The following is a 24,206-nucleotide window of genomic DNA, read 5'->3' on the forward strand; positions in this document are numbered from 1 at the left end:
TCCTGGCTCTCATGGCCTCGCCCGCTCTGCTCTCTGTCCCACTGTGTCCCTCTCTCAGCCTCAGTCTGTCACAACACTACTGGCCTGCTATGTCCTCCTCCCGGCCTCCACGCGTACAATCACCACGTCCCCTCTCACACAACACACCCAAGCTCTAAAAAAGACAGCTCAAGTCTCATGCCAGCATAAAAAGTGATGTCTAAACGTAGACAGGAAACGTCTTAGTAGGCTCGTCATCTGAGAAACATTAAAACCCTCATCCCAAAGAATTAAGTCCAAAGAATTAAGGTTGAGTGACTTGATTGCTTCCATTATAACCATCAAAGTAAAAATTGAAAACACAACATCCGACCCTCACCTTCTGCATTGAATTCCATATGGTTGATAAAAATGTTAAAGTATTTCCTGTACAACTCCAGTAAAGAGGTTGTTTGCGGCTCAGGTCAGGTGGTCTGTGGGTAACGTACATTCCTACAGTACCTCTCCTCCACAGATGCTGCTGCTCTCAGCTGTGTGTGGATGAGCAGTTGCACGAAGGAGGATAGATCAAGGATGCGAACGCTCTGATTGGTTGGCTTCCCATGGTGTGTGTGGGACGGTTCTTGGTAGGCTCACAGAGATGTGGTTGCCTAATGAGGGTGGTCTTCCTTCTGCTCTCCTCTCTATCAATCTTTCTCCCTCTCCTTTCTTTCTCTTTCTCCCCTCCTCCTTTCTCTCTCTCAGTGCTGTAGGAGCTGTGAGGCATGCATTAGCAGCACAAGCTGCTCTAGACTGGAGCCTTGCGGCGTCTCTGTGAATAGGCACATCAGCACTTATCTCCACTGCATGGAGCGAGAGAGAGGGGAGAGAGGGAATGGGGAGGAGAAGTGCAGCTGCATCATGACCTCACAGTATCTCCTACAGACATACAGTACTGTGCAAAAGTTTTTGGCAGGTGTGAAAAAATGCTGTGAAGTAAGAATGCTTTCAAAAACAGACATTTTAATAGATTATATTCATCAATTAACTAAATGCAAAGTGGGTGAACAGAAGAAAAATCAAATCCATATTTGGTGTGACCACCCTTTGCATTCAAAACAGCATCAATTATTGTAGGTACACTTGCAAAGTCAAAGGATTTGTGCAAGGATTTAAGGATTTTAGGTCAAAGGATATAAGTAGGCATATAGTCAGGTGTATGATTAAACAATTGCTAATGATCATCAATTCAATATGTAGGTTGAAACACAATCATTAACTGAAACAGAAACAGCTGTGTCGGAGGAATAAAACTGGATGAGGAACAGCCAAACTCACCTAACAAGGTTAAAAGTAATACACCACGGCAAGACTGAGCACAGCTACTGTACACATCTACACATCTACTGTCCGGAGAAGTCTGGTCAAAAGTGGCCTCCGTGGAAGACTTGCGGCCAAAAAGCCATACCTCCGACGGGGAATCAAGGCCAAGCGACTCAACTATGCACGAACATACAGGAACTGGGGTGCAGAAAATTGGCAGCAGGTGCTCTGGACTGATAGACTATTTGGCTGTAGCAGAAGGCAGTTTGTTCGTCGAAGGGCTGGACAGCAGTACATGTCTGCAGGCAACAGTGGTGGAGGTTCCTTGCAAGTTTGGGGCTGCATTTCTGCAAATGGAGTTGTGCATTTGGTTAGAATCAATGGTCTCCTCAATGCTGAGAAGTACAGGTAGATCCATCATGCAATACCATCAGGGAGGCATCTGATTGGCCCCAAATATATTCTGCAGCATGACAACAACCCCAAACATACAGCAAAAGTCATTAAGAACTATCTTCAGCGTAAAGAAGAACAAGGAGTCCTGGAAGTGATTGTATGGCCTATCTCAACCTTATCGAGTCTGTCTGGGATTACATGAAGAGAGAGAAGCATCTGAGGCTGCCTAAATGCACAGAATAACTGTGGTTAGTTCTCCAAGATGTTTGGGCCAACCTAACTGCCGAGCCCCTTGCAAAACTGTGTGCAAGTGTACCTACAAGAATTGATGCTGTTTTGAAGGCAAAGGGGGGGTCACATCAAATATTGATTTGATTTATTCTGTTCACTCACTTTGCATTTTGTTAATTGATATATATAATCTATTAACATGTATATTTTTGAAAACATTCTTACTTTTCAGTATTTTTTCACACCTGACTAAAACTTTTCTAGTGGCTGTTAATCTGCTTCTGTTCTTTAGGTGGCACCGTGTGCTCTTTTTAAAGGATGGGTCCCAACCTCTCAAAGGCCCTAGGATCCAGATGGACAGGGTTGTTCTTCCAGTCACTGGGACGACAACCCAAATTGGGATGGGGGGAGGTTTTAGAGGGTGGTATAGTGGAGAACAATTGGAGGCTTACTCAGTAGCAGTGCAAATATCATGGTACAGCTATATGGACACTCAATCATCATGGTACTTTTTAATGGTAAGTTTACTAATATATATTATGATAAATAACAGTTAAACTTTTTATTTATGGTAAACAGTGAAATAAGTGTAGCCAGTTATAATTGTAATGGCTTAGCAAAAGACGATGAGTATTTACCTGGCTAAAAGATAAGGAATATAATATCTATCGTTTACAGGAAACTCACTCAATTTTTTAGACAGTTGTATAGCAAGAGGGGCGAATTACAGTGCATTTGGAAAGTATTCAGACCCCTTGACTTTTTCCACATGATATAAATTAACAATAATTTGGATCCGAATGTGCAAATTGTCCAAACAGATCCGCAAGGTAAATGGATTCTTTTAAATATGTTATTAAACCATGAACATATTTGGCTCATTCATCTATATGGTCTAAATAATGATGATCTGCACATCTCTGTCATAATTTATCAAGTCTACAAGCAATACAAGACTATTATTATGGTCAGAGATTATATTAGTGTTTTAAATACCTCAATGGATCGTAAAGGAAATCACAATACAAACTCACTCATCACGAATATCATGGATATATTGGAACTAGTGGATATATGGTGGTTTAAATATCCAGTCAAAGTGAGATATAAATAATAATAATACATGGAGGAGGCTCAATCAAGTTAGTTGTTTTGACTACTTTCTTATGTCATTCTCACTGACACCAAAAGCTTAAAAAGTGTTGCTAGGGGACAGAACGCGATCAGACCATAGAAAAATTGGCATATACATTACCCTTACAGAATTTCCACGTGGGCGAGTATATTGGAAATGAAATCAAAGCCTATTGGATGACAACTTGTTTTTAACCAGGAAAAAAATAATTTAAATTGACTTTTTTTTCAACATAAAGGAGAGACCCTTATTGTATGGGACCACATTTAAATGTGCCTTCAGAGGCCATACACTTCACTACTAATCCTTAAAACTAAAGCAATTTAGGTTGAAAGAGTTCATATTAACAAAGAAAATAGAGGGACTACCAGTACAGACACTGTATACACTACAGTTCAAACTTTTGGGGTCACTTAGAAATGTCCTTGTTTTCCATAAAAACATGGGGCGGCAGGGTAGCCTAGTGGTTAGAGCGTTGGATTAGTAACCGAAAGGTTGCAAGTTCAAATCCCCGAGCTGACAAGGTACAAATCAGTCGTTCTGCCCCTGAACAGGCAGTTAAACCCACTGTTCCTAGGCCGTCATTGAAAATAAGATTTTGTTCTAAACTGACTTGCCTAGTAAAATAAAGGTAAAATTAAATACATGAAATTAGTTGCAAAATGAATAGGAAAAGGTTATAAATAATGATTTTTAATAACTGTGTCCTTCAAAGAATCCTACATTTGCAGCAATTACAGCCTTGCAGACCTTTGGCATTCTAGTTGTCAATTTGTTGAGGTAATTTGAAGAGATTTCACCCCATGCTTTCTGAAGCACCTCCCACAAGTTGGATTGGCTTGATGGGCACTTCTAACATACCACACGGTCAAGCTGCTCCCACAACATCTCAAATCGGGTTGAGATCCGGTGACTCCATTATAGACAGAATACAGCTGACTGCTTCCTCCCTAAATAGTTCTTGCATAGTTTGGAGCTGTTATTTGGGTCATTGTCCTGTTGAAGGAGGAAATTAAGCACTGTCCACAGAGTATGGCATGGAGTTGCAAAATTAAGTGACAGCATTCCTTCTTCAAGATCCCTTTTATCCTGTACAAATCTCCCACCTTACCACCACCAAAGCACCCCCAGACCATCACATTGACTCCACCATGCTTGACAGATGCTGTCAAGCACTCCTCCAGCATATTCATTTTTTCTGCGTCTCACAAATGTCCTTCTTTGTGATCCAAACACCTCAAACTTAGATTTGTCTGTCCATAACACTTTTTTCCCAATCTTCCTCTGTCCAGTGTCTGTGTTCTTTTGCCCATCTTAAACGTTTCTTTTTGTTGGCCAGTCTGAGATATGGCTTTTTCTTTGCAAATCTGCCAAGAAAGCCAACATCCCGGAGTCGCCTCTTCACTGTTGACGTTCAGACTGTTGTTTTGTGGGTACTATTTAATAAAGCTGACAGTTGAGGACTTGTGAGGCGTCTGTTTCTCAAACTAGACACTAATGTACTTGTCCTCTTGCTCAGTTGTGCACCGGGGCCTCCCACTCCTCTTTCTATTCTGGTTAGAGCCAGTTTGCGCTGTTCTGTGAAGGGAGTAGTACACAGCATTGTACGAGATCTTCAGTTTCTAGGCAATTTCTCACATGGAATAGCCTTCATTTCTCAGAACAAGCATAGACTGACAAGTTTCATTGGAAAGTTCTTTGTTTCTGGCCATTTTGAACCTGTAACTTAACCCACAAATGCTGTTGTCTATGTAGATGTTCCACAAAACATCTGCCGTTTCCAGCTACAGTGGGGAGAACAAGTATTTGATACACTGCCGATTTTGGAGGTTTTCCTACTTATAAAGCATGTGGAGGTTGGTCATTTTTTTATCATAGGTACACTTCAACTGTGAGAGACAGAATCTAAAACAAAAATCCAGAAAATCACATTGTATGAATTTTAAGTAATTAATTTGCATTTTATTGCATGACAGAAGTATTTGATACATCAGAAAAGCAGAACTTAATATTTGGTACAGAAACCATTGTTTGCAATTACAGAGATCATATGTTTCCTGTAGTTCTTGACCAGGTTTGCACACACTGCAGCAAGGATTTTGGCCCACTCCTCCATACAGACCTTCTCCAGATCCTTCAGGTTTCGGGGCTGTCACTGGGCAATATGGACTTTCAGCTCCCTCCAAAGATTTTCAATTGGGTTCAGGTCTGGAGACTGGCTATGCAACTCCAGGACCTTGAGATGCATCTTACGGAGCCACTCCTTAGTTGCCCTGGCTGTGTATTTCGGGTCGTTGTCATGCTGGAAGACCCAGCCACGACCCATCTTCAATGCTCTGTGGCAAAGAAGGGGGTCTAGTGATAAATGGCAGATATGTGAGAGCAGAACTAATAAACGGGCTCAGCCCGATCACTAAAATGGCCACCCCTGTCAGAACTACAGATCACACAATGGCCGACCGCCAAAACTACAAGTCCCAGAAGCAAGGAGAACTGACCCACAGATAAAGGGTCAAGAAAACCAGGAAGAGGGAGAGAGAGTGCTGGAAGGATCTATGAACAATAGAGAAAGAGACAATAGAGATTGGCTGGATTTACCGTGTATGAGCTGGATTGTTTTGGACTTACCTGTTGGAGTTGGGACCTGGACCTACCGAGAACCCGATTCGTGTACCGAACCCTGCTATCCTTGACCTCACCTTCGGCCTGGGTGGACCAGGACGGAGAAACAAACAAACAGGTACTGTCCTGTTCGAAAGAACTCTCATTCTTGGGTGATTTGGTGACAGTTTACCACGTAATTTGTGTCAAACGCTCATAACCTTGAAGAGGTTTGCCACACGTGGTGGAGAATGTGGGCATGGACTAACCATACCACTGGTTAGGTAGAAGAAAAAGAAAAATGTTCAGTTAGCACTCCAAAGGGGAGTCAGGTTTGTGGCTTTGTTTGGTTAGGACAGTTTCTCAGGAAAATGAGTATGGAGGGAGCCATACAGAACCTGTTACAAGCGGCGGCCGCCCAACAAGAGGCAACTAGAGCTCAACAAATAGCTCATCAGGATGCAATGTGAATGTATCAGGACACGTTACAGGTCCAGCACCGCACCAACCAGCTGCTCAGAGAAGAGCAAGAGAGAAACACCCGGGAGTTAAGAGGCCTAAAGGGGCTAGCGGACCAAATTGGGGCTCAATTATCAGCTGCAAATACCTAGAGGCGGGCCAATCCTTTTCTTCAAAAAATGACAGCACAGGATGATGTGGAAGCATATCTTACCACCTTCGAAAGGACGGCAGAGAGGGAGAAGTGGCCGAAAGAATAATGGGCAGGGGACGCTCAAAAAGCGTATTTTGACCTGGAGTTGAAAGATGCACAGGATTACGTTAAACTAAAGGGAGAGATCCTGACTAGACTGGGAGTGACCGATACTGTGAGGGCACACCGCTTCCACCAGTGGTCCTACCGACCGGGACAAACCCCACGAACACAGATGTTCGACTTGATTCACCTGGCACGGAAATGGTTGCGACCAGAGACTCGGTCATCCGCCGAGATCTTCGAGACCATCGTACTCAACCAGTTTCAGCGAGGTCTACCCCAAGAAGTGAGACGATGGGTTGGCCAGAACGAGGTACTTTCCGCCGACCATCTCGTGGGCCTGGTTGAACGGTATTGTATGGCAGGAACAGCTGAGCAGTCACAGAAGGAAAGATTCCCGTTGCCCAGGCCTGGGCGAACCAGTGGACAGGGTAAGGCTGTCCCAACATATGGAGGGGGAAGAGAGCAGCGTGGGGCCATGAGGAAAGAATCAGAATCAGGCCGAGACACTAAGGAAAAAAACGGAAACCGGGACTGGGTGTCGAGGGGGCCTCCCCTCCGAACCCCTATTATCTGTTACAATTGTAATCAACCGGGACATATTGCAGCCTACTGCCCTATTAAAGAAGAGCCAATGGAATGTAACCTCGGTGAAAATGAAGATGATATACTGTATGCATGTCTTGTTGTAACCACTGTACTTGAAAGATCAAGAAACAAACATATGTGAAGGTTGAAGGGAAAGAGGTTGAAGCACTGCTGGATTCCGGCAGTATGCTAACCCTGGTCGTTGCAAGCCTAGTGCCGAATCATAAACTGGATACAAGACAGGATATCAGTGTTACATGCATTCATGGGGATACCCGTCTGTACCCCACGGCCTTAGTGAGCATACAAACAGAGGACGGTCTGCTGGATTATGAGGTCGGCGTGGTCCCAAAGATGCCATATGATGTAATATTGGGTAGAGACTTTCCTAACTTTGCAAAGTTAGGCCACAAGAATGGCATATTTGAGAAGCCAACAGCCATGACCAAGAAGGAAGAAGCATGGGACCTTCAACCAAAGCCAAGAAAAGAGGTATCCCAGGGGACAACATCACAGGTGCTAGTAGGGGAGGAGGAGGATGAAGTGGCAAATCTCGCTGATAACGAACAGCCCGGTACTAGTGGAGCTGGGGTCGATCTGAATTCAGAGGACGACGATCTAGAACCAGCAGACTTGGCAGGGTCCTTGACTCGTTTTGGGGCGGCCCAAAACCAGGATCCAACCCTGCAGCAAGCCAGAGCAGATGTGCAGGTCGTAGATGGTACTCCCATAAATGTTGGGATGATGCCTAATAGTTTTCCCCACTTCATCATGAAAAAGGGTTTGGTGTACAGAGTCTCGAAAATAGGGGTTGATGTGGTGGAACAGTTGTTGGTTCCCACCCGGTACCGGAGGACAGTACTGGATCTAGCTCATGGACACATTCTGGGTGGACACCTTGGTATCGATAAAACCCGAGACCGGATTGTAAGGAGGTTTTACTGGCCAGGAATTCAAGCTGAAGTGGCTCAGCATTGTGGAGAGTGCCAGTTAACAGCTTCCCGACCAGCTGTTAGAAGCCCGTTAGTGCCATTCCCCATAATCGAAACGCCATTTGAGAGGATAGCGATGGATTTAGTGGGCCCACTACCCAAATCCGCCAGAGGGCACCAATACATTCTGGTCATTCTAGATTACGCCACTCGCTACCCAGAAGCCATTCCCTTTCGGACGATGGCTTCCAAGAATATCGCAAAGGAATTAGTGCTCTTGTTCACCAGGGTAGGGGTTCCAAAAGAGATCCTTACCGACCAGGGGACCCCCTTTATGTCCCACTTTATGGCGGACCTTTGTAAACTGTGGCAGGTGAAACAGTTGAGGACATCGGTTTACCATCTTCAGACGGACAGGCTGGTTGAGAGATTCAACCGGACCCTGGAGTCAATGCTCAGGAAGGTAATCGATAAGGATGGGAAAAACTGGGATTGCATGTTGCCGTATCTGATGTTTGCCATTAGAGAGGTTCCTCAAGCCTCGCTGGGGTTTTCTCCCTTTGAGTTGGTATATGGGAGGCATCCCCGGGGAATCTTAGACATCGCCCGGGAAACCTGGGAGCACCAATCCACCCCGTATACTAGTGTCATAGAGCACGTCATGGCAATGCAAGACAGGATAGCCACAGTCATGCCCATCGTCAGAGAGCACATGAGACAAGCACAGGAGCACCAGCGGCACACTTATAACCGGCAGGCTACCCTGAGGGAATTTCAACCGGGAGATAAGGTGTTAGTGCTGATCCCCACGTTAGAGTGTAAACTACTAGCCACATGGAAAGGACCATATGAAGTACTGGAGAGAATAGGAGAAGTCAATTATCGGATCCGACAGCCAGGTCGACGGCCCCAGGAACAGATTTATCACATAAACCTGTTAAAAGCATGGAGAGAGAGAGAAACACTAGTGGTCACATACCCCACACACACTCAGGAGACAGCCAAAGTAAATATTTCACCCACTCTGTCCCCAGCACAAGTACAGGAAGTAAAGACCCTGATCCAGAAAAACAGATGTGTTTTCAGAGGTACCTGGCCGAACTGAGGTTACGGCTCATGATATCGATTCCCTACCAGGGAGAAAAGTGAGCCTGAGGCCATATCGGGTACCCGAGGTTCGACAGGCCGCGATTAGAGCAGAGACGGAGAAAATGTTGACAGCTGGAGTGATCGAAGAGTCACATAGTGAGTGGTCTAGCCCATTTGTGATGGTCTCCAAGCCCGATGGGTCTTTGCGGTTCTGTAACGACTTTCGGAAGGTAAATGAAATCTCCAAGTTTGATGTCTACCCCATGCCCCGAGTAGATGAACTACTGGAGAAAATTGGTAATGCTTGGTACATTACGACCCTTGATCTGACAAAAGGGTACTGGCAAATTCCTCTGACCCCCAGGGCCAAAGAAAAGACAGTCTTTGCAACACCTGAGGGTTTGTTTCAATACACCGTCATGCCATTCGGCTTACACGGGGCCCCAGCCACCTTTCAACGGCTCATGGACAAATTCCTAAAACCGCACAAAGCATACGCCGCAGCTTATTTAGATGACGTGGGGATCTACAGCCCAGATTGGGAATCCCACTTACCCCGGGTACAGGCAGTGTTAGACGCCCTTAGAAAGTGTTATGTGGGGTTAGAGGAAACAGACTATCTGGGGTACACTGGGAAGAGGGTTAATCAAACCCCAACGTAAGAAGGTGAAGGCAATTAGAGAATGGCCGAAACCAGTAAATAAGAAGCAGGTTCGAACCTACCTAGGGCTGACCGGTTACTACCGGAAGTTCATCCCAAGTTATGCCACAGTGGCCGCCCCACTTACCGACATGACGAGAGCCAGAGGGCCAAACATGGTCAAATGGGATGAAAGGGCCACCAAAGCATTTAGGACATTACAGGAGGCTCTCTGCTATAATCCAGTGCTGGTGGTACCCGACTTTGAGAGAGAGTTTGTGGTTCAGACGGATGCCTCAGAGGTCGGCTTGGGAGCAGTGCTATCCCAAGAGGTAGAAGGGGTGGAACACCCCATCCTGTTTTTAAGCAGGAAGCTGGAACCACGGGAAACCAACTACTCAGTCGTTGAGAAAGAGGCGCTGGCAGTAAAGTGGGCTCTAGAAAGCCTGAAATACTACCTGCTGGGGCGCCCCTTCACCCTCATCAGTGACCATGCCCCACTCACCTGGATGCATAGGGCTGAAGAGAAGAACGGGGTGGTGGTTTTTGAGTCTCCAACCGTTTCATTTTGACTTGAAACACAGAGCAGGGAAGGAAATGGGAAACGTGGATGGGTTATCCCGCATGTATGCATATTTTGCTGCGGTAGCCCGACCTAGGGGGTTGGATCTAGGGGGAGAGATGTGTGGCAAAGAAGGGGGTCGAGTGATAAATGGCAGATATGTGAGAGCAGAACTAATAAACGGGATTTGCCCGATCACTAAAATGGCCACCCCTGTCAGAACTACAGATCACAAAATGTCCGACCGCCAAAACTACAAGTCCCAGAAGCAAGGGGAACCCTAAGAAGGTGGAGCCGACCCACAGCTAAAGGGTTAAGGAAAACCAGGAAGAGGGAGAGAGAGTGCTGGAAGGATCTATGAACAATAGAGAAAGAGACAATAGAGATTGGCTGGATTTACCGTGTATGAGCTGGATTGTTTTGGATTTACCTGTTGGCGTTTGGACCTGGACCTACCGAGAACCCGAACCCTGTTATCCTTGACCTCACCACCACCTGGGTGGACCAGGACGGAGAAACAAACAAACAGGTACTGTCCTGTTCGAAAGAACTCTCATTCTTGGGTGATTTGGTGAGAGTTTACCACGTAATTTGTGACAAACGCTCCTAACCTTGAAGAGGTTTGCCACAGCTCTTATTGAGGGAAGGAGGTTGTTGGCCAAGATCTCGCGATATATGGCCCCATCCATCCTCTCCTCAATACGGTGCAGTCGACCTGTCCCCTTTGCAGAAAAGCATCCCCAAAGAATGATGTTTCCACCTCCATGCTTCACGGTTGGGATGGTGTTCTTGGGGTGGTACTCATCCTTCTTCCTCCAAACACAGCGAGTGGAGTTCAGACCAAAAATCTCTATTTTTGTCTCATCAGACCACATGATCTTCTCCCATTCCTCCTCTGGATCATCCAGATGGTCATTGGCAAACTTCAGACGGGCCTGGACATGCGCTGGCTTGAGCAGGGGGACCTTGCGTGCGATGCAGGATTTTAATCTAATGGTTTTCTTTGAGACTGTGGTCCCTCCCAGCTCTCTTCGGGACATTGACCAGGTCCTGCCGTGTAGTTCTGAGCTGATCCCTCACCTTCCTCATGATGATTGATGCCCCACAACGTGAGATCTTGCATGGAGCCCCAGACCGAGGGTGATTGACCGTCATCTTGAACTTCTTCCATTTTCTAATAATTGTGCCAACAGTTGTTGCCTTCTCACCAAGCTGCTTGCCTATTGTCCTGTAGCCTATCCCAGCCTTGTGCAGGTCTACAATTTTATCCCTGATGTCCTTACTGGTATTGGCCTTTGTGGAGAGGTTGGAGTCTGTTTGATTGTGTGGACAGGTGTCTTTTATACAGGTAATGAGTGGAGCGAACAGGAGGGCTTCTTTTCTTCTTTATTTTCTTATCTTTTTTGTTGTTGAATTTTTACCCCTTTTTCTCCCCAATTTCGTGGTGTCCAATTGTTGTAGTAGCTACTATCTTGTCTCATCGCTACAACTCCCGTACGGACTCGGGAGAGACGAAGGTTGAAAGTCATGCGTCCTCCGATACACAACCCAACCTAGCCACACTGCTTCTTAACACAGCAAATTAAAACAAACATCTGAAATGTATTGAGTAATAAGTATTCAAGCCCTTTGATATGGCATGCCTAAATAAGTCACATAAGTTGCATGGACTCATTCTGTGTGCAATAAGTGTTTAACATGATATTTAATGAGTAGCTCATTCAAATGCTTGACGGCCGTGCATTCTGACCTTACAACGGTAGTCAAGCACCCAAGCTAACTGGATAGTGTTGGCTAGCTTGCTAGCTACTTCCAGATACAAATGATAGAACACCGCACTCTGACCATTTTACTCGCCCTTACAGAGCTGGTTAGGCTGTTTTCGTGTCATCCAGAGCGTTGGTGACTAACTGCCAAAGTTTACTGACACAGGCCATATTTATTTATTATTGAACTTTTATTTATTTAAGTAGGCAAGTCAGTTAAGAACAAATTCTTATTTTACAATGATGGCCTATCCCGGCCAAACCCTCCCCTTACCCCGGAAGATGCTGGGCCAATTGTGTGCTGCCCGATGGGACTTCCAATCACAGCTGGTTGTGATACAGCCCGGGATTGAACCAGGGTCTGTAGTGACGCCTCTAGCACACCACTCGGGAGCCCAACAGGTGTTGTTGAGCATTCGTAAATTCATCAGTTAATCTGCCACACTCTGACAAGAGTGCTCTGAAATTTACGAATGCACCCCAGAGCATCCAGTATGCGCTCTGAACGCTCCGAGAGCAAAATTCTATGAATTTACAAAAGGGCAATCTGACAACCCTCTGGATTTACAAATGCCCAGAGCACACTGAGTGCACTTTGGCACTCTAGATTGAATTTATATACACACCTGAAATCGTAAGATATCTTGCTAGTCATTTGTTATGCTAATAAGCTAGCAAGAGGTTGCATAGCAACAGCATCAACTTCCATTAGACAGGCGAAACGCTAGTACGCTCAACTGAAATGATACCGTTTGTTTACATTAAATATGTAGTATACAGTATGTTAGTATGGGTATTCAATGACAGCTTGGGAGATTGGAGTTGTTTACCAAGACTACATAGAATTTTCATTAGTGGCATATTTACAGTTTTGACTGTTCTGTTTTAAAATCTATGGTAAGATTTGAAAATGTCTGTCCAGTGATGATCAATCAACTTGAAGAATTTAAAAAATAATATGCCAAAACAATATTGTACTATACAGGTGTGCAAAGCTCTTAAAATACTTACCCAGAAAGATTCACAGCTGTCAAAGGTGGTTTAATTTTTTACATACATAAAAAAAAAAATATATATATAATTGTTGAGTATTTTGTGTAGATTGTCATTTTTTGTCAACAATTAAATCCAGTTGAATCCCACCTTGTAACACAACAAGAGATGAAAAAAGTCAATGTGAATATATATTTTTTTACATCAACTTTTAATTATTTTAATCTGTAGGATTTATACAATACATTTACAGATAGATTTTTAATGCCCCCCCCCTGCAATCTAACAGCATGTAAACTAAATCATGAGATACAAACCAATTCATTACTATTACATAGTAAATCTACTGAACAATACATCATATAGCCTCAGAAATAGTGACAGATTATTGATACAGATCCACGGATGTAAAGGCCCATTGGTTAAGAGTTCAGAAATGTCCGGTGATTATTTTTTCCATGTGTCCAGAGTGAACACCTCTTGGCCCTGTGGATCCTGGCCATGGAGAGCGCCATAAGTACAATTTCCTTAAATGTGAGTAGCCATTGTTGCAATGTTAACTCATGAGGTGGAATACACCTCCTGCCAACCACATTCTCCACCGGCGCTCTGACAAGCGCAAATCAGAGTCATCACAAAGCAACATTACTATTGGATCTAAAGGCATTATTTTATCTGTAAGTACAGATATTACATCCTTGACTTTCCCCCAGAATTCAACCACTCCCGGGCAATTCCATGTATTTTTTGAGATGTTAGAATGGTTCTATGGAAATCTTTTAAATGAATTAATGGGCGATTGGGGTTTCTCCCAGTTTGTCTGTCGGTGTAAAATCTTTCTCCTATACAGTTGACAGAGTTAATGGTTTTTGTTCTGCTTCAATGCCATACAACTCTCCTTCCATGGCCTCCAATTGCTCTTAAATACAAGTAAAACTAAATACAGGCTCTTCAACCGATCGCTGCCTGCACCTGCCCGCCTGTCCAACATCACTACTCTGGACGGCTCTGAATATGTGGACAACTACAAATACCTAGGTGTCTGGTTAGACTGTAAACTCTCCTTCCAGATTCACATCAAACATCTCCAATCCAAAGTTAAATCTAGAATTGGCTTCCTATTTTGCAACAAAGCATTCTTCACTCATGCTGCCAAACATACCCTTGTAAAACTGACCATCCTACCAATCCTCGACTTCATCGATGTCATTTACAAAATAGCCTCCAATACCCTACTCAACAAATTGGATGCAGTCTATCACAGTGCAATCCGCTTTGTCACCAAAGCCCCATATACTACCCACCACTGTGACCTGTATGCTCTCCTTGGCTGTCCCTCGCTTCATATTTGTCGCCAAACCCACTGGCTCCAGGTTATCTACAAGACCCTGCTAGGTAAAGTCCCCCCTTATCTCAGCTCGCTGGTCACCATAGCAGCACCCAGCTGTAGCACGCGCTCCAGCTGGTATATCGCTCTGGTCACCCCCAAAACCAATTCTTCCTTTGGCTGCCTCTCCTTCCAGTTCTCTGCTGCCAATGACTGGAACGAACTTCAAAACCTCTGAAACTGAGGAGTCCATTCACATTGAATATGTCTCAAAGTATAAATACCCTTCTTAGACCAAGAATCTTATATAAGTGTTTTTTTACACGCTAAGAATTCATTATTACGTCATATTGGAGAGTTTGAATGCCATTTAAGATTAGATCTCATATGCTTCTGTGTAACTTTCCACAAATTTACTGAGTATGCTATATTTCATCCAAACAATGATGCACATTTTTCTTAGTCAATCTAGAAAATAATTTATATTTTAATCTAATAGGTGAAACTATTGACACTTGCTCCCCCAAATTATCTTCTTTATGACAAGTCAAGTTTGGACCAATAGTCTATAGGAGGCAGTGGTAACATGGAACTCATCAAATTAATAAGAGGGAGGACATTCACTTAAATAATTGAGATTCTAGCTGCAAATAAGTGGCCATAGCGGACCGTCTTTTATGTATTTGTTGTATCTTTTGAAAGGTTTCTAAGTTGTTCTTCCTGCAAGTAGTGTGAATAGAGGGGGTTATGGTAATGCCTAAGTAGGTGATTTGTTTTTTCACTGCGAACATGGGTGGTAGTTGCATGCTTAACACAGCTGAGTTAAGAGGGAGTAGAGCTGATTTGGACCAGAGCAGGAGCTGAATGCTGTGAAAATAGACATTGGCTGGAGGGTTTTCTGAGTGTGAATACTTTCTGAAGGCACTGTATTTTATGGCTTACACCACAGCATTGTTGAATACTCGTTTCTGATTGGCTAGAAGGGAATTCTAGAATGGACATTAAAACCATATAACGGGACAGTTGGAAAATATATCAGGACACCTTGCAATCATGATACATGCAGACCATACTTGCTAAAGTTACAATGCTAAACCAACAACTACATACTGAAATTTGATACACAATTTGAGACATTTTTTTTGGAGCATCTGATAATGAAAATAATCATTGTTATGTCTGTATCTAAATTAATGTCAATAGAAAACAGCTACTTTGCTGGTCGTGACTATGTTAGCCATAGATAGCAGGTTAGCTAGCAAGCAAGGGGTAAGAACATTGCCAGTGAACATGGCAACGGAACATAAAGAACAAACAACTGGGTCGTGTCTCTGGCAACCAAAAGATGACAAAGTATTTACAGATAAGTGTGCTTAGTTTTGTTTTCTTTGGCAACTGTGGTATAAACGCCTCCATTCTGTACATTACCTTGGAAAAATTAACTCCGCAAATTAAACGCCGCTGTGTCGTCCATTTTCTCCAAGGTAATGTACACAGAAAGTCGGCGTTTAACCCTTATTGTATCAGTAATTTTGAAAGGCAGGGAGCTTAATTGCTGGACACAATAGAAACAGATTCAGATGTAGTTCAGTAGACTATCTGTACATCATGTGATGGTAGTCAGTAGCTATAGTGGTCCAAACCTGGCTCTGTCTGTTTGTCACACCACCCACATGACTGGCCTCTCAACTCAGGCCAGGCCAGACCAGACACATTCCACCAGACTCTACTAGTTTGCCTGATCATGTCCTGTCCTTCATGATCTGAACAAATAATAGGACCACAACCAACAGGAATGCATTTTGAAAATTGAATAAGATAGTTATGAAAGAAGATACTGTCACGATCGTCGTAAGAAGTGGACCAAAGCGCAGCGTGGTGTGAATGCATCATTTAATAGATGACGAAAAACACGAAGTAAACTGTACAAAAACAATAAACAAATAACGACCGTGAAGCTATCATAAGAACTGTGCTGACACAAGCAACTAATATAGACAATCACCCACAAACAAACAGTGAAACCCATGCTACCTAAGTATGATTCTAAGAGACAACTAATGACACCTGCCTCTGATTGAGAACCATACTAGGCCGAAACATAGAAATACCCAAAATCATAGAAAAACAAACAGACTGCCCACCCCAACTCACGCCCTGACCATACTAAATAACGACAAAACAAAGGAAATTAAAAAGGTCAGAACGTGACAGATGCACTACCGATCAATTTTTTTTGAACACCTACTCATTCAAGCGTTTCTTTATTTTTACTACCTTCTACGTTGTAGAATAATAGAAGACATCAGAACTATGACATAACCAAAAAAAGTGTTAAATTAAAATATATTTTCTATTTGAGATTCTTCAAATTGCCACCCTATGCCTTGACAGCTTTGCACAATCTTGGCATTCTCAACTAGCTTCATGAGGTAGTCACCTGGAATGCATTTCAATTAACACGTGTGCCATCTTAAAGGTAATTTGTGGAATTTTTCCTTTTTAATGCGTTTGAGCCAATCAGTTGTGTTGTGACCAGGTGGGGGGGTATACAGAAGATAGCTCTATTTGATAAAAGACCAAGTCCATATTATGGCAAGAACAGCTCAAATAAGCTAAGAGAAACGACATTCTATCATTACTTTAAGACATGAAGGTCAGTCAATATCGAACATTTGAAAGTTTGAAAGTTTCTTCAAGTGCAGTTGCAAAAACCATCAACAGCTATGATAGAACTGGCTCTCATGAGGACCGCCACAGGAATGGAAGACCCAGAGTTACCTCTGCTGCAGAGGATAAGTTCATTAGAGTTACCAGCCTCAGAAACTGCAGCCAAAATAAATGCTTCATGTAATATTTGTGTTGTGGAGAAATGACCAGGCAGGAGACGGGAGTACAGTTAGTTTAATTTAGTCAAAACCTCTCGTCCTCAACAGCCCCCATAGTGCGCATGTGCATTTACTATTAGGTGTAGTAACATAACACTGCCGTAATACATTACTGCTTAGTAACAGCATAGTAACTAAGTTCAAATAACAGACACATCTCAACATCAACTGTTCAGAGCAGACTGCATGAATCAGGCCTTTATGTCAAATTGCTGCAAAGAATCCACTACTAAAGGACAACAATAAGAAGAGCTAAGCTTGGGCTAAGAAACATGAGCAATGGATATTAGACCATGGGAATTTGTCCTTTGGTCCAAATTTGAGATTTTTGGTTCCAACCGCTGTGTCTTTGTGAGACTCGGAGTGGGTGAACGGATGATCTCCGCATGTGTATTTCCCACAGTAAAGCATGGAGGAGGAGGTGTTATGGTGTGGGTTTTCTTTGCTGGTGACACTGATTTATTTAGAATTCAAGGCATATTTAACCAGCATGGCTACCATAGCATTCTGTAGCGATATGCCATCCCATCTGGTTTGGGCTTAGCGGGACTATGATTTGTTTTTCAGGACAATGACCCAACACACCTCCAGGCTGTGTAAGGGCTATTTTACCAAGAAGGAGAGTGATGAGTGCTGCATCAGATGACCTGTCTTCCACAATCCCCCAACCTCAACCAAATTGGGATGAGTTGGACCTCAGAGTGAAGGAAAAGCAGCCAACAAGTGCTCAGCATATGTGGGAACTCCTTCAAGACTGTTGGAAACGTATTCCAGGTGAAGCTGGTTGAATGAATGCTTAGAGTGTGCAAAGCTGTCATCAAGGCAAAGGGTGGCTATATAAAATATTTAGATTTGTTTAACACTTTTTTGGTTACTACATGAGTCCATGTCTTATTTCATAGTTTTGATGTCTTCACTATTCTTCTATAATGTAGAAAAGAGTAAAAACAAAGAAAAACCCTTGAATGGGTAGGTGTTCTAAATCTTTTGACCGGTAGTGTATATCTGTGTAACCATGGTAACCCTAGACAAAGTACCTCAAACATGCCTAAGAATGACGAGGGACAACTGAGGATCAGCTTCCTGTGTTAAGCAGCTTCAACTGCAAATACATCAACATTGTCAACAACAACCCTCTTTCTACCTAAAAAAAAATAAAATCACTTAAATCAGTAATCCCAACCTTAACACAGCAACAACCAGTCATCCCACATACACACACATACTAAAACAACACACTGCTGACAGACCTACCAAACTGTGACCTGTGTGTGGATAGCAGGTTACCCTCCTACGCACATACACAATGAGTAATGACAGATGAACAAAGACAACTACCATATTGCACATACAAATCAAAACCATCATGCATTTCTCATACCTCCCCATTACAATCCTATCACTCACCTTTTGGGCTTGTGTCATAAAAAGCAGTGTTACTCAGACCTGGCAAGTGTCTCCACAGGTGTAACCTTCAGAATGAAGTGACTGCACACAGATCTTCAAACCCGACCCAACAGAGTAGCTAACAGACTAATCGCAGCAACCTGCTGTCCACTAACAAAGCCCTGTTTGTGTTCCACATTGTGACTGATGTTATTTGTCCAGTAAAAGCAAACAATGACATTCCATGGCTTGCAACTGTATTCACGACTCGCCTTTCCAAATGTAAAGTGTATTCAGACACCTCGGTCAGCAGGGACAAAGCCATCTGTCACATGCAGGGTGGGCGGGCTGGGGTCCATGGGGTGACAGGACAGCAGGTTCCTATACACCACGCCATCTAACCCCACAACCTATACACCACGCCATCTAACCCCACAACCTATACACCACGCCATCTAACCCGGTGCTTCTACACCTACATTGCTTGCTGTTTGGGGTTCTAGGCTGGGTTTCTGTACAGAACTTTGACATCAGATGATGTTAGAAGGGCTTTATAAATACATTTGATTGATTGATCTAACCCCACAACCTATACACCATACCATAAACCCACAACCTATACACCATATCATAAACCCACAACCTATGCACCACACCATCTAACACCACAACCTATACACCACGCCATCTAACACCACAAACTCAATCTATACCCCATACTATAAACCCACAACCTATACACAACACCATAAACACAACACCATAACCCCACAGCACAGGATCCACCACCCAGCTGAGAATAGGACTTATAAGGAAGAGCGCAGGCTTACCTGATCTTGTCCGCTGCACTGTCAGACCTGGAAGGCAGAGAAGAGAGAAAGCAGATGTCACTTACAGGGGCATCCTCATATACTTCACTCATACAGGTGAATAGCTTGACAAGTCATTGTCTCATCATCTTGGTATCTAACAGTGGGGTCGGGCTGTGACCAAAGCCTCAAATATATCCTGAGAAAAATTGCATAATCAACAGTTATTGTCCAGTCGCAGCATTCCACAATAGGCACCAAAACAATGAGAAGAGGGGGTCATCCTGGATAATCTTGTAAGCTAGTAAGCAAAGACAACAAACCACAAAATCCACTTGTCGAGGCAAAACCGCTTAAGCTCGTGCAATGAATACTTAATGCTAATAACCTAGCCTGCTCCTATTACACCGGAACATCCACACACTGCCACCGGCATCCCAGCTAGCCTACCGGTAAACCAGCTAATCTGTGCCATGCTGTAGCTGCACTGTGAGCAAACATACCGCTGCAGACAGCCATCGACAAAATCCAGAGCATACATTAAATATGCCCTCTAAAGCTGGGTACAGAACGTTTACACCCCAGCAGCAGCCAGGTATTACAAGCAGAGAGAAAAGAGGAGCATGCAGGACAAATCCCATAAGGTCAAACGTAAGGTTCCTATTCAGAGCAGTACACAGAGAAATAGCGCAGGAAAAACTGTAGAGAAAAAGAGCAGTGAGGAGAGGAGTAGAAGAGTGAGATAGGAAAGTGAGAGTAGAATGTTGTAGTCTACTGTAGATACTAGAGAAGAGAGAGAGAAATAAATAGTTAAAAAGGGGGTATTCCAACAGCACCAGCTCAGGCTGCTGATTTTTCAATAATGGTTAATACTCTGCATTTCATTTATTTCAAAGCCATTATCACGGCTTTAAGCTTCCTCACAGTCAATTTGGCTGTGATTTGTTTTCTTTCACCACTAAACCACAGTATGACGAATCCATTTTCATTACAAAAATGCAGCATTTGAAAGAGGCAGATATGACAGGTGCCTTTGGAAGCTTCAAACAGCCCTTCCTCTCTCCAGAATGAGCTACAGGCCATTGAGTTCCTCCTGATGTGGTATCACATAGCTGAGGTATGATCCTCTCTCTCGCCAGGCCAGCAGGTAGGCAGGCAGGCAGGCAGGCAGGCAGGCAGGCAGGCAGGCAGGCAGCCACCACGCTCTGCTCTCTATCTAATTTACTTCCCATGCCTGACATTTGTGCTCCCTGAGAACACTTCAGTATATCCCCACCGCTGACAGAGGTAATATAGAGCTGGAGCCGCAGCCATCCACCCACTCACACATAGCCCAAGAGAGGGAGAGGTAGGTTCCCACATTAAGGAAAAGTATGTTCTCACTCACATGTGAAGCACTGCCACTAACATGTGGATTACAATTGCTAGCAAATTTAGCATGCTTAATTACCACAGGTCACTCACTTAGTGAAGAGAACATCAAGTGCCTTGAATCCTTACCTTATCACAAATTGAAAGGATTTGTTTCAACTGTTCTGCCTTAATAATAATAATAATAATAATAATAATAATAATAATATTATTCGACCATGCTGGTCATTTATGAACATTTGAACATCTTGGCCATGTTCTGCTATAATCTGCACCCGGCACAGCCAGAAGAGGACTGGCCTCCCCACATATGCTCTCTCTAATTCTCTCTTTCTTTCTCTCTCTCGGAGGACCTGACCCCTAGGACCATGCCCCAGGACTACCTGACATGATGACTCCTTGCTGTCCCCAGTCCACCTGACCGTGCTGCTGATCCAGTTTCAACTGTTCTGCCTTATTATTATTCAACCATGCTGGTCATTTATGAACATTTGAACATCTTGGCCATGTTCTGTTATAATCTCCACCCGGCACAGCCAGAAGAGGACTGGCCACCCCACATAGCCTGGTTCCTCTCTAGGTTTCTTCCTAGGGAGTTTTTCCTAGCCACCGTGCTTCTACACTTGCATTGCTTGCTGTTTGGGGTTTTATGCTGGGTTTCTGTACAGCACTTTGAGATATCAGCTGAAGTACGAAGGGCTATATAAATACATTTGATTTGATTTGATTTACAAATGACTAAACGGAAGACTGACATGCCCCAAAGAAGAACATGTTCATTGCACTCTTATCCAACAACATGGAAAATGCATCTAAATGGTCAATAATGGGTGTTACAATCCAGATGCAGCAGTGCCCAGCAGTGCTGAGGACCCACTGCCATCTAGTGGTGAAAAAGCAGCAGTATAGGGAGCAGACGGAGAAAACAGTCATTTGAGCATCCTGATTCATACCGTCAGCGCTCTCACCTTGCTTTCATCACACCAGACAAACGATTAAATACTTTTGCATACATACAAAACGTAGAATACAAAACACACAGAATACACATACAAGTAAATTCAGAATATTCTTATATTTACCTCTCCTCTAGGTTGAAAGGAGTCAGGGAGCGAGTGGCGTCATCGTCATGGCTACTCTGCTGGCTGCTCTGCTGGCTGACATTACACAACAGAGAGGAACAGATGTCAGTCACACACAAATACACACTCACTCACACTTTAAATCCAGTGAAAACATACGATGTGGCCCTACACACTCCTTCAGGTACATTCATAGAGAATTTCACTGCTACGGTGATTCTGTGTCCTGAGAATGCGAACTTCAGGACATGTAATACCACAATATATATACACCTCTTAGTTATACCCACTAGATGGCCATACAAGACACACAAACACTGATCATGAATCATACAAGAAGTTCACCTATACTGTGGCACCAGTCCTGCTGTGCTGCTTGGCTACCCATTTGATCTCTGTGTGAAGTACTGATTTGATTCCCAGTTGGAGGTATATTAAGTCCATCCAGAAACTCTGAAGACATACAGGTAACTGCCAAAATAAAGGAAACACCAACATAAATTGTCTTTATAGGGTATTTTATTATATATATATTTTTTACCTTTATTTAACCAGGCAAGTCAGTTAATAACAAATTCTTATTTTCAATGACGGCCTGGGAACAGTGGGCTAACTGCCTGTTCAGGGGCAGAACGACAGATTTGTACCTTGTCAGCTCGGGGGTTTGAACTCGCAACCTTCCGGTTACTAGTCCAATGCTCTAACCACTAGGCCACACTGCCGCCCATCACAAGCTGCCAGAACAGCTTCAATGCACCTTGTCATAGATTCTACAAATGTCTGGATCTCTATCAGAGGGATGGGACACCATTCTTCCACTAAAGGCTCCATCATTTGGTGTTTTGTTGATGGAAAACACTGTCTCAGGCGCCACTCCAGAATCTACCATAAGTGTTCAATTGAACACACACACTTTAAACCTCTTGTGCTCTTTTGAGACACCTCTTTTAAAGTCACTGAGGTCTCTTCTTCTAGTCATGGTAGCAAAAATAATTGGCAACTGGGCATTGTTATACATGGCTCTAAGCATGATGAGATGTTAATTGATTAATTAACTCAGGAACCACACCTGTGTGGAAGCACCTGCTTTCAATATACTTTGCATCCTTCATTTACTCAAGTGTTTCCTTTATTTTGGCAGTTACCTGTAGGTAGCTGACATGGAGAAATGGTCAGACATCTGAGGATGATCACTTTCAAAGATATCTGACATTACCTTTAACATGATCATAAAGGGAAGTTTTTAACATAATACTTTTGCATAAGACAGATGTTCAGAATTATCCAAAGAGAAGCTGAGAGCTATCTTTCCTCCAATCTTATTCATGATATTAAAAAGTAAAGTCATTGGTGAAATATTTTTTGTTCATCATGTTGCCTCTGAGGAACCAGTTTAAAACAGCAGACTAGGCTAAACAATGCTTCAGTGAAGAACAGTCAATCATTACATGTTTGGAGACCTTGTGAAATGGGGTTGTGTCCATGACTCCAGAGGTTTTTTGAGAGGGCCTTTCTTTTGCTTAGGTAATATGCCCCACTGTCAACTTAGGTTCTGTGGTTTCTCAACTGGCGCGCCAGACAGTGAAGCTCTGCCTAAGTTTTCCAGGTAGTTATCAAGGTTGTTTTGAGGTTTGGAGGGAGATGTATACCCAAGTGAAACATTCAATCATGTCTGGATTGCACCTGCTCTACAAGAAATCAGGTGTAGGTTTTTAGTAAACTCACTTTTCTGAGTTTGTGTGCATGTGTGTGTTGGTTAGACTTTATGCAAGTGTATGGAGTGTACATGCTGCACAACTGTTCATGCCTCTGTCAGAACACAAGCAATGAATGTTGGAGGTGGCATGAGGCCTCACTAAATCATTAATAACTCATACACAATTGATTCACTATGTGCTTAAAACATGATAGTTACTGTGAATTTAGAGAACACTGGCATTAGATTTAGAGGCAGCCAGAGAAGTGGTAATGGGGTTTTCTCTGGGCTTTGAATTCTTTCCAAAGCAATTGCTTTACAGGATGGGTTTCTGAGAGACAATCCAAACAAAATGGAGGACTTTAATAGACTATTAGACAACCATATCTCCTATTATGTTATCTATATAAGTATCAACAGTGGTTGATTCGCAAGAAATAGCCACTTACAAAAAACGTGAGCAGGGTTAACATTTGTCATTCACCAAATATAAACTTGACATGGCTGTATTGCATTATGCAGATTGAACACTAACGATTACTTGTTCAACTGTCACGATAAGTTCCATTGTAACTACAGTAAGTTACTCACACTAACCAATGGGTCAATTTGATGTATAACTAGATGACTTATCTAAAACTGTAACAAATCTTTATTGGATGTCATACAGTACAAATGGAACATTTTTGATATCTGGATCAATTTTGATGTCTGGATC

At 43.3% G+C, this 24,206-nt stretch overlaps 1 protein-coding gene across 4 annotated transcripts in view; it reads right to left on the reverse strand.

Annotated features, from left to right (window-relative positions):
• LOC135553017 (protein Aster-B-like) overlaps positions 1–24,206 on the reverse strand; it is a 103,002-nt gene that overhangs the window by 66,886 nt on the left and 11,910 nt on the right. For all 4 annotated transcript variants that reach the window (XM_064985057.1, XM_064985054.1, XM_064985056.1 and 1 more), the window contains exons 3-4: positions 21,793–21,867; positions 19,361–19,387 (exon numbers count right to left, since the gene is read on the reverse strand). In XM_064985057.1, coding sequence (XP_064841129.1) covers positions 19,361–19,387; positions 21,793–21,867 — 102 coding nt within the window. The remainder of the gene's footprint in view (positions 1–19,360; positions 19,388–21,792; positions 21,868–24,206) is intronic.

The sequence above is a fragment of the Oncorhynchus masou genome, chromosome 13, assembly GCF_036934945.1.
Source record: "Oncorhynchus masou masou isolate Uvic2021 chromosome 13, UVic_Omas_1.1, whole genome shotgun sequence".
NCBI lineage: Eukaryota > Metazoa > Chordata > Actinopteri > Salmoniformes > Salmonidae > Oncorhynchus > Oncorhynchus masou.